This window comes from Aulonocara sp. 'chitande type north' Nkhata Bay, linkage group LG4, assembly GCF_057382095.1.
Source record: "Aulonocara sp. 'chitande type north' Nkhata Bay isolate Kocher_YH1m ecotype deep benthic linkage group LG4, A_spYH_male_GT1.1, whole genome shotgun sequence".
Lineage (NCBI taxonomy): Eukaryota > Metazoa > Chordata > Actinopteri > Cichliformes > Cichlidae > Aulonocara > Aulonocara sp. 'chitande type north' Nkhata Bay.
In genome coordinates, this window is record NC_141347.1 from 7,323,519 (window position 1) to 7,335,451 (window position 11,933).

General features: G+C 37.3%; 1 protein-coding gene across 3 annotated transcripts in view; it reads right to left on the reverse strand.

The window, feature by feature from the left end:
• Nucleotides 1–654: 654 nt before the first annotated feature.
• kcnc3a (potassium voltage-gated channel, Shaw-related subfamily, member 3a) overlaps nt 655–11,933 on the reverse strand; it is a 90,950-nt gene continuing 79,671 nt past the window's right edge. For all 3 annotated transcript variants that reach the window (XR_015128732.1, XR_015128731.1, XM_086288188.1), the window contains one exon: nt 655–8,007. Coding sequence is in view for 1 of the 3 variants with exons in the window: in XM_086288188.1 (XP_086144314.1) it covers nt 7,994–8,007 (14 nt within the window). In the remaining 2 variants the exon portion in view is untranslated. The remainder of the gene's footprint in view (nt 8,008–11,933) is intronic.

An 11,933-nucleotide genomic window follows, 5' to 3' on the forward strand; every position in this document is an offset into this window, starting at 1 on the left:
CAGCAATCAGTTAGCCATTCTGGGTATCGAATCTACTAGCAGCTGGTTCATTTGTGCAGCCATGCACTCATGAAGTGCAGTCAGCTTCTTCTGCAAGTAGGTGTGCATCATATCAGGGTCTAGTGCTGTCCAACTCTTCATACTGGAGACCCTTTCCTGGATGTCAGCCAGTGTGATGCTCACTGGGAGGTTGCTGTGGTCTGCTCATAGATTCACAAGCCACTGAGCATTGCTGTTATTGGTTGCATACTTCACCCATATGCTCTTCAAATATTGCTCCGGCTCCAGTCTTTTTTTTCATGCCACTGAGAGTACACCTTGGCAGGCTCATTAGAGTGCAGCTGATTTATATACCTCTTCAAGTGGCTGGCCAAGGCTGTGAGTCTTTGCTTGGCAATTGTCCCGAAACCAGCTACAGCTGCTGTCTGCTAGGCCTCATCTTTGTAGTGGACCTTTAGACTACTTTTGTTATTGGTGTTATTTGTTTTGGGTCCAAAAAACGAACATGAAAGCAGCCAGAACGCTAAAGTTCTAAAATATAGTGTCCAAAAAGCAATCTTGTATCTACACATTATGCTGTAAAATGTGACATGAAGATGTGTGCGGGAATGACAAATAATCATTAAGAAAAACAAAAAACAGGACAAATGTAAAAAATTTTGGCATTTGCTTTTAATTCTTTTATTAACTTTTTTAAATTATTTTTTTTATTGTTATTTTGTTTTTAGTATTATTCTTTTTTAAAGGATGATCTATCAATTCGGAAGGAGAGCTGCTCAGGCAAATCAGCATTCACAGCATTCACACTGTTTGACAGCAGTTTTTTTTTTCACAAATGTTGAATTTTCATAGTTTCACCTTTGTTCTTTTACATGTTTCAAAACTAGAAAAAGGTAAATAATTAACATTCCATTCAGATATATTTTATACAGTTCTTGATTCTTTTTCTCTTTCCATTGCAGTGACAACAAAATCAGATCCAAGATTAGCTTTTTAGAGTGTAACTAATTCATTCATGTAGGGAAGCCTCTCATCTTTCTGTTGCAGTCATCTTTCTTAGCTCTGCCTTTTCACTATCAACAAAAAAGCAAAAAAACAAAAAACAAAAAAACAGAAAAGTGGAACTAAAACGACCTAAAGCAGATGCAGTTCTTTAAATAGTAATAGTATTTTAGCTGCTGATGTCTCATCATGAGGACAGAAACACAGAGTTTTGTGACAGAGTCCACCCTACCAAAAGAGACACTGACTTTATTTTTTTGTACTTTCATGTTCAGAGACATCTGAATTAGGTGCATCAACCATCTAAACCACATTTGTCTTCAGATAGTGCTGCTGCCTCTGTGGCTTATAAATTACAGTATTATATTATTTGTTGGTTATAAAATTTCTTTTAAAATCTGACACAAAAAGTAAGAAAATAGGACTGCTTTCTGTCAAAGGAGGGGAGGCTTCCCTTCACCAGGTCATTCACACTATGTTAACGTCATTATTTTGATGTTTCTCATGCATGCATTTGGAATTAACCTCCAAAAATATAATACAAAAATACAGGAACAAGGGATGCAAAAAGAAAAAAAGCTTCTTCTTTAAAGTAACTGAAGGAAGGCATCAGGAAAGAAAGAGAACAAAGAGGAGAAGACGTTTAAGATAGAGGAAAAGCAAGGCGCCTGGAATGGAGATGTTGCTGCAGAAAATATGGGTTGAAGTTTTAGACCTTAACATGCTAAAACTGACACAAAAAGTTCTCCATGCTAAGCATAAAAGCCTATTTCTTTTTTATCACTGTTTATGGTTTTAAGCTAGTGGACTTAATTATCCAAATAATATAGCCTAATGGCACTAGGACAGAGTAACTAACCATGGTAAGTCTGTTTTTACCAGTTTATTTAAAAAAAAAATCTAATAAAGCTAGACCAGTTAATACAGCCGGTGTACAAAAATGCTACATCAATTCTAGCTAGTCAGATCGTTTGAATATAAAATCTAATTTTGTTCCTTACAACACCCACATATAATTTCAGATCACTTTACCCAGACTTGGAGAGCTAGCCAAAATTCACTAAATATCCTGTGAGCAATCAAGCAAATAGCTTTGGAAGTGGTGATGGTGTATTGACTTTACTGACTGTCAGAACTGCCGGTGTCTTATCAGTTTGCTGGTAAGCTGTCGATCTGTTTGCAAAAAAACCTAAATCACTATTGTATCCTGATACTGTCTTTTATTAGGCCTATGAATTCATAACAAGCCTGTAAGCTACATGGTGTACACGACACCCCCAGTTCTCAGAGTGTCACAGACACCAATATTTTAATGCTTCAGAAAAGAGAAACCACCACAATGAAGATTTTGGAATGAACATGTCTTCATCTTGTCATATGATCTTTTGACTGACCAGGCCAACATAGAACCTATTTGCTTTTCCCTCAACATAGACTTTTATTTGACTTTGTACTTCTTCTCTTGCACACTTAATTCGTGATACTTTTTGAACTAGCCAAAGGGTGCTTTCAAGTAACCTAATCCTCCAAAACTGATAAGGGTGATATTTCTTTGTCTATTTGTTATAACACTTTTCTACTTTTTAGAAACATGTCAGCAACCTCGTTAATTCTCATTTCCATGCAAGACTGGATGTCAGACTGGCTACACTCATGAACCATACTGAAATGAAGAGAATTTAGAATCTAAAGCTATCCATGTTTTCTCAGTGTTGGCACTCGTAATCTGAATTCAGATCATGAAAGTCATGTATATCGGTTAGATTTGGTGAGACAAGCAAAAGGAGTTTCACCACAGTGTTGCAAAAAGAAAAGTTTATCTAGTCCAGACCTAAACTGTCTTAATAATCCTGCTAGCTCAGCCTAAAATGTGAAAAATATTTATGTAAACTTCTGCTCTACATGGGTTAAACTTTTGCACACAGGACCTTTTACCACACCTGAGCCCTGTCACACCACTCACTTTCTAATTTTGTGTTCTTCTAGGATGGGGCCAAATGTACACTACACATTGAAATTTTAACCCATGTCTCAGCCCTGCTGGATTAACTAACCAAAAACCTGACTTAGCTAACTACTTAAAATACTTGTATAGGCTACAAAATTCATTATGGTTTGGGTTTAAAGCAAAAGTAGCACTATTGGCTAGTTAGTGGTCCATCTGGGCACAGGGACATTGTCTAGTTCAGTCTGCAAAGCATTCCTGTCGTACATGTTTTATACACAAACACCTTAACACCTACATATGTACATAACTGGAAATCCTGAAAAATAACATAAACCAGGGAGCCCTGTTCCATTATTACTTTATCCTAAGAACTTCCTACGTGTTTCTACAATCTAACAGTCTTTACTGGCTTTTAATGCTTCATTATGTTTTTAAGTGGGTTAGTGGACAAGTGGTGGCCTGGTTGACACAACATGGCTGATGAATTATGGGAGTGGTTGGCGATGGTGATGAGGTGATGGGGTAAAGCTCACTGTGATACAGGTTTGTGTTCATGTCCCAAAACCTTCCGAAGCATTTTTTCATACGTGTGGAATGGATTAGACATCATTTTGGAAACACCGAAAAGCAAAAATTTAAAATATTCACAAACTGAAGATGTCAGAGAACCAAATATCACAACAAATTTTACTCGTCAAAGACCCATTATGCAGTTTTTGGACTTGTGTTAGTTTTGGAATAGAATCAAAACTATTCCAAGACTTCAAATAAAACATCAGATCACGTCTCCAGTGAGTACAATTGGCATAAGTTTTAAAAACTAATGGATGGATGTTTATCTTGGTGTAGCTACAATACAGTACATAAAATCCTCTTGTTCGTTTTGACACGGCTGAAGCTGAAGTAATATACAGTGTTAAGCAAACAACTGATCTAAAACACTGGAACCAATTCTTCTTATCCCATGCAATATCACTAAAGTCAGAGATGCTAGCGCATTGAGTTTAGTCAGAAAAATCTACTTCAAGCCTCCAAGTTAACTTCCACAGAGCCACATGTACTCACTGAATTCCTCGGATTTAGTACTGCAGCATCCTAACATCCTGATGTTTTGACAGAATACTATATACCTGAGATACCCTGGGTTACCACCAAAATTAAGAATCACCATAAATTATGTTGAAAAAAGTAACATTTATTATAAAACATATTGTTATCATCATCCATAACCTCAGCTTCAGCTACCATGGCTGCTAAGCAATAAATGATAAATGTATTGTTTAAATGGATATATACATACATTTTTATTAATCCTAAATATCACAGCAGTATTTCCAAAGCAGAGTCTTGCTATTGATTAGCAAGGCACGGAGAGCAATAATCTAAAGATATAGTACATAAATTCAAATCTCTCAGGATAACGATCAATCTTTTTTTTCTACGTGGCCTCTAATTTTAGCTCTGTGGCTCTTATATAAGCAGACAGGTGAGTTTAGCGACTTCAGCTGAAAGTGCTTGCTTGCCTTCAAATAAACAGATTTTTTCAAATGTTTCATTTTTGACATTTTTCATAGGAAACATGTTTTTCATTATGTTTTGATCTGACGTTTGGTGTCCTACTGTATGTCTGCCATAGAATAAAAAATCTACTCACAGAATTTGAGGCCTCAGGCATCGCCATGTAAAAGCCCACTCCTACCCCTCCATCTACCCCAGTCAGAATGCAGTCAGACACTTTAAAGAAAATAAGAAGGTGAACATGGTCGTCTTTTTCTTCTGTTAAAGTTTTGGGCCTCTCACTGATATTTTTTAACTTTATTTATTGTCTCTTTTTTAGTTGTTTTTAGTTCTGTTTTGTCTCTTGAGGTGATTTTTAATCTCTTTACAGTTATTATGAGCCTCCAACTGTCATTGTAGTCATTATCATCATCACTGTAGACTCTCTGGATCTATTTGTGGGTAAGGGGTGTTCTATTTGTCTTTTTAGTTATTAAAATCTCTCTTTAGTTGTTTTGTACGGCTTTGTAGTTGCCTTTTTTGTCATTTCTTTGACGTTCATGAAATAAGAGATTCTAATAATAATGTAATGCAGCTCAGGAGGTGGAGCAGGTCATCGACTAATCGGGAGATTCAAACCCTGGCTGCTCTAGCCTGCATTTCAGATATACTTGGGTGAGATGATAACCTCAACTTGCTCTTCACTGCATCGATCAGAGTGTGAATGTGAGTGAATGTTAGATTAAAACACTTGGGCATGGGAAAAATACCTTCTGTTATCAGGTGAATGAGGCATGCTGTATAAAGCGCTCTGAGTGCTCGAATAGAAAAGCGCTATACGTATGAACCAGTCCATTTACCCAGCATCATGAGCAAAAATCAATGTATAATAGAGACAACACAGAGCAATTCATATGAATGAAACAGTATAAAAATGAGAGGCACAATTAAAATCCAGATAATTTAACAAACATATTTCTTATAATAATCTTTTTTCTATCTGTCAGAGGAGCATGTCTTACACTTGTGCATACTCTGCTCCTACAGTGTTTCAGCAGACTTTGTTTGACTCAAATAGTGTATTTTGGCACAATTCTCTTTAAATATTTCAAACAACAGTTTTCCCAACCTCTTTTTACTTATTAACTTGTAGCCTAATTTTTCAGCTGGTACACTATTTGCTATGACAGCCTACTAAAGATATCATAAATGGACTCATCAGGCGAGGTCATTAGTAGCCAGCACCTTTGCAGGCTGTTTTTTTTCCAAAACTATGGAAACTCCAGGTATAAGTTTCATGAAATGGGCTCATGGATAAGAGTAATATAAATGTAGTGATTACATATTTCATTCAGCCAACAAATATTCAAATATGCAACTTGAGAAACTCCACCAAGGTATTTCTTTTTCTTTTTGTCCCTGAACCATTGTGAAAATTAAAGAAAGAGGTTATTCCAGATCAAGACAAAAAGATACACCAAATATACCGAACAGTGATGATGGGGTTGTGTATTTCTCTTAAAGAGTCATTTGTCCAAGCTACACCATGAAATCAAACATCTGCAGATGACATCTTTCAGTGTCTGTCAGACTGTCCCCCTCATCAAGTGTGAGGCATTGTGTACCTTTTCATCTGATGAAGGCATCTGATCAGCTTGGATTACTTTGAGAGTATGTACAAACGAACAAATAAAGCAACAGTAGACCTTCTCCTGAAGTAACCTGAACCCCACACCTCTGATGGTTCTTTGGAAGGTCCTCAAGACCTTGGAAGCAATATTTAGGTCAAGGACAAAGTAACTAAAAGAACAACGTAACCTTTTCAGTTTGACTGCACAGGATAATGACATCTTTGAATGGACAACTTTCAGTCCGGAAACAGCAGTGATTGTAGAGATTAACAGCTAGGGACTCTACTAAGAGGCTTCAATAAGAAGAAGAGATAGTAATAATAAGAAAAAGGCAGAATAGCAGCCAGGTGAAAGGTTGAAGCAATAGCAGAATAAATACTTGCAAAAGTTGAAGAGGACTCCTCTTGGATTTAAGAAAGCTATATTATTGGGTGTCCTAAGACATCTTAAAGAGAACTACACAGGGTTCACCTTTTTTTTCTTAATGGTGTTTTACCATGTTAATCAAATGGATGAAATCGTTATTCCTACACACTTATCTGTACGCATTCTATTGCATATAACATAACATTATTACATTTTCACACACACACACACAAAAACCAGTTTCTAGCCCTGTTATTCATGAGAGAAAAGAGTGACTTGCAAAAGTCATGCACATTATTCATGCTGATAAACAATGTCAGAAAAATGAATTTCTAATTTGCAATCACTGCCATTTTTTGTCCCTCAAATAGTTTGTAAAAGATGTTTGCCTGCTCAGTTTCACACCTCCAAACAGATATGGTGTGTATGGTCTCCTTTTTCTCTGGGAGGAGGGTGCTCATCCTCCTCCACCATGTTTTCTTAGCTCCTTAGCAGTAAGTAGTTAAAACGTATCTTGGATGATAGTGATGCTACCATTACACTAACAATGCTGAAAGAAAAATTAACTATGCCCCCCTCCCCCCATTAATACAGATTTCCATGCAGATTTTCTAAAGGGGAGGAGCAATAACAATGCAGAGATGCAGTTAAGGGTGGCGGGGGTACTCGGGTAAGATACCATAAAATCTCAAGAAGGAACAAGTGAGAAAGAGAGCCTATCCCATGGCTGTCATCAGTGATGCCTGAAGACAGCCATGTGACCTTATGGCCAGTTTAGTGCCTTTGAGTGTTTCTGTTCATCTCAACTAATGCATCCATCCAAGTGTCTGTAGTCTTTGGGTTACATCATCCGAACTAACATGCTGATGTCTTGCTGAATTTCAAGTCCCCAGATGTTGTCTCGATGCCTCCTGGGAGATTCAGCTAGTATAAAACATAAATGACTGTGTGATGTGCATATAAGTGTGAAAGCTGCTGTTTTTTGATATGTATGAATTGACTTCAGCTTGCTGTTTCTCAGCTGAGATTAACAGGGCAGCCTAGCAGTCGCTGGACATCGTGATAGACTCCCTCACCTTGCATAGTGCTTTGAGTGCCAAAATAATGGATGATTCCTGGGAATCAGTCGCAGTTTATGCAGTCTCTTGGAAAAAAAAGGTAAGTAAAGCAATATGACAACTAAATTACATAAAATTGTGACTAAAACACCGAAGACATCCAGAAGACACGAGGTTTCCACATACAAGACCATCGGGCAGGAAGCCCTCTGGCAGCTCAGCTGAGAGAATCTATGTAGCCATTCGCTCTGGAAATCAGTTCAGAGGATGTGAAATTGTTTGGTCTTCCAAGTTAATATGGCTTACATTTACTAACAGCCACTTTCTCCATTAGGTTGCATGTGATGATGGAACTGTGAACACCATTGTTGTTCTTCTCTTTCTCTCTATCTCCCTCCCAGTTTCTACGGTGAATCCCATCAGCAGAGACAGACGAGCAGCAGTTTACAGTTAATAGTTTTCCTCTTCTTGTAGAGGAATGGGTGAGTTTGTTAAAAACTCAGCACTGAAAGGGAAAAAGAAAAGAGAATTTTGTGAGGAGATGAAGTAAATATGTGACACCAGATCTTGGAATAGTCAGTGTGGGGCATCAAAAAGCCTAAAGGCAACAAAATGTGTTAAAGAAAACAATGAAAATGGATGAGCTTTCCTAGTCATTTCTTTCAATGTCTTTCTTATGTTTCAGATTTCATGTGGACCAAATATCATTTACTCATTCATTGTAATGATGCTAATGGCTAAGTAATGCTTTCTTTGCTTTTGGGGTATTTTGGCGACACCAGCAGTTCAAACTTATTCCTAAACCTTGAAAAATGGTATCACCATGGTTACAATAAATCCTTGATTGAATTTATATAACTGAATATACACACACAGCAACTACCAGATATAACAGTAAGTATGTAACTGGCAAACCTGGTTTTATGTTAATATGATTGTTGTTAAGAATGAAAGAATTATTGTGGGTTATTGTATTTGTCAATAACAATTAATTTAATGTATTTAAAGACAAATATCAGTGTCAGAGGAAAAACACAATGATTGCTAAAAAAAGAAAAATGGCATTTATCCTAAACTGATTGGAACAGAAGTTACAAACTAAAGTTGTGATTTTAAAATATTTTTCATTGAATTCTGCTGTACTTGCACATATAATAATCCTTTCCAGTCCTTGAGAAAATTTACAAAAATATAGGAGGGGCAGAGAATTACTGGACTAAATGACATAATTAGTTCCACTTTGACCATTTTCAAAAGTATCACGTTAACAGAATACATCGTGATATGTTTTTCTGTAAAATCTTTTACTTTTGGTGCCTAGCGCGCAGTTTTCTGATGCAGGGATTTGAGCTGATATTTATATCCATGCTTCTGTTGCTGTTTTGTTTGCTTTCCTACACCACTCCTGTTTTACGATGACTAAAACAAAGAGCAAACTGCTTCTGGGTGATTCTCCCAGACAGCCTCCTGTTGGACCTTTTTTGGGGGAAAAAAAGACCTATAATAATTATTTCTCTAATGTCTTAGTCCAGTAGATGATTACTTACATATTTCAAAAATACAATTTCCCACCTCAGGCATTATTAAGCATTCATTTCTCACTAAACTTCACTTTGACTTCAACCCTAATCCAAACAATCTGAACCATGAGTGATCATGATTTATACATTCTTGGAGAAACAATCAGGGACATTATGATAGTCTTGGGGTTGATGGGATGAGTAATATTTCAATATGATATCAGTTCAGTTACCAAAGAAATATAAGGCTCAGCAACAATGGGAAGGGAATTTATTTGGATCTTTAAGGTTCAATATGTTTTGGATTTTTCTTAAAGTTTTCTCTCTTTTTTAAGTACATGGTTGAGTTTTGCTTTTTCTTGATACATTTTGAATTTAACTCTTTTTACCCTCCAAAAATTGTCAGTTGCCTTTCCTGTGGAAAACTAAGTACACCCCATGGTTCAGCACCTTTACAACAACTTTCAAGCAGCTGTAACTTAAAGTAATTGCCTTTATCAGTCTGTCACATTGTTCTCGGGGAACTTTGAACCATGTTTCTTTATGGTGTTGCTTAAGTTTACTTAGGTTTGCAAAACCTTGATTCTTTTCCTTTTCAGCCATTCTGATGTTGGTTTGTTGCACAACCCTATTTGGGCCAGGATTTAGTTATCAGACATAAAACCTTGACTCTAAAATACTTGCTATATACAGTGGGTGGGGCAATTGTTTGATCCCCTGCTGAATGTAAAAGTTTGTTTAAAAAGAAACGGACATTCTCTAATTTCTATGGTCATTTTAATTGATAGAGACAGAATATAAATCACAAATCAAGAAAAACTGCATGACTTATATTTACTTCTTCTTTAACCTCTCCTTTGTTGCCTTGGTTGCCTTGCAACATTTCCCAAACTTAAGATGGGTCTGTACGTGTGCCTTCTTGCAAAGGAGGACCTTGTAAAATATATATCTGCTATGAAATAGGGTAAGCACTTTCCGTGGACAATCTTGTCCCTGACAGGTGGTGGAAAGGTTGGAATGAAATAATCTGATTATGTGGATAGTTATGCTTTAGTCACATAAACCGAAAGTAGGAGTATCTGTCATTTGTTTTGATTGATTGATTGATTATAATCTGTTTGCCACAACCACCAACACAACCAATTTCTGGGAGCAAGAACTCTGCCTTGACTGTAGGCGATCAAATATTTATTTCATTCAATGACATACAAATCATGCGGTGTGGTCAGTCTCCACTTTGGTCTGTGCATCACTTTATGTGATCTGTTCAGATGCAACTTTGCAAACCTAAGCCATACTTGTCTTGATGCATGCTCAATCATCCAGGTAAGGAAATCCCAAAAGGCTGATTCTGTTGACCTGAACGTAGCGTTTTCAGTGAGAGAAACGTTTGGTCACTCATCCAAGTGACTTCTTCTGTGGTCATTGATTGATGGCCTTTGATCAATGAGCTTTGATCAGTGGTTGTTGATCAATGGTCATGCCAATGTGCATATTAATGATCAAGGAACTGACCTTCCAGCCATTGTTCCTTCAGTGGTGCTGGTTTCAGTCGTTGTGTAAATGTGCTGTTTATAAGGTTGGGGAAACAGTCAGCCGAGACTGAAGAAGTCACTTGGATGAGTGACGAAATCAACTTTTTGGGCAAAGCCACACACAGCTTTTTCCTGCCAATCATTACACGCCATACTTTAACTTTTAATCTAACAGAAGCCTGTGGAGTCCGACATGTATGTCTGTATTTGCAGTTACTGTCTTTCCTTTTTGAAATGAACAAACACTTGAATGCTCCAGACCAGCAAATTGAGAACATTTTATAAAGGTGGTCACGCTGTTGACACTGAATCGGATTTGATTAGCAGCACCTGGCTGTTAATTACTACTTAAGCAGAAATCGGTGTACTTAGTTTTTCACATGACTGTATCGTATATCTCTCACTTAAGTCGCTTTTCTCCTTTTCCTTGACTCGGTGTCCCTTTTCAACCTCACACATTCGCTTGGAATTTATTTCTCCATTCTCTGTGGATCTGCATTCCTTTTTGCTCTGTATTGTTTTTGCCCCTGTGCTGCAGATTTTTTAGTGTAGTGTAGTCGCTGTGAGAGTTCCTTTAGCATTACCTATATCTATGTTAGACAATAGAGAAAGATTTGTTTATGTTTGATCTCCAGTGTTGGCTGTAAAAAGTTGTTTGTACATTACGGAAACTGAAACCTGACACATCAACGCAAGGAAATAATAGCCCAAACACACTGAAAAGCAAAGGAGAAAAAAAGATTTCATCACAAAGCTTACAGAGTCCAGCCAACATGCAAGGACACTGATACCACAGCATGAATGTCACACATTTTTCTTTCTGTGACCCACATACACACAGATATGTAACAATATGCAGAGGTCTTCGAGGGGACTATTTACACCTCTGATGGAACAAATACTTATACGACAGACAAGGAGCTGAGAGACACTGAGCTCGGAGACTGAAAGTGAAATTGAAGAGATTCAGCGCTCAAAGCAGAGGACTGCAGCCAATCAGGACTGGATTGGAATTCAGACTAAGAACTGAAAGCAGAACATCTCAGCTGATGTGTCCCGCAAAGCACAGACCAGACCTTGGCCAAATAACAGTAGTTTTGGAATTTTTAAAAATGAATCCCACTTTAACCATCAGACATGCAGTGTTTGCCTTATTTATTAATTTGGCCGCAGTTTGGCCAAATGACAAACTATAAGTCACCTGCACCTGTGTGGGATAGAATAAGCCATAGTTAGTGTTCACAAACACTCTTTGACCCAGGTGTGGTGCTCACAAAGGCTATGAAAAAGAAAGATGAGAACAACACAATATAAAAAAACAAAGAAGATAACACGATGTCACACCGAAACACAGTATGTGAGGAAGTACACAGAAG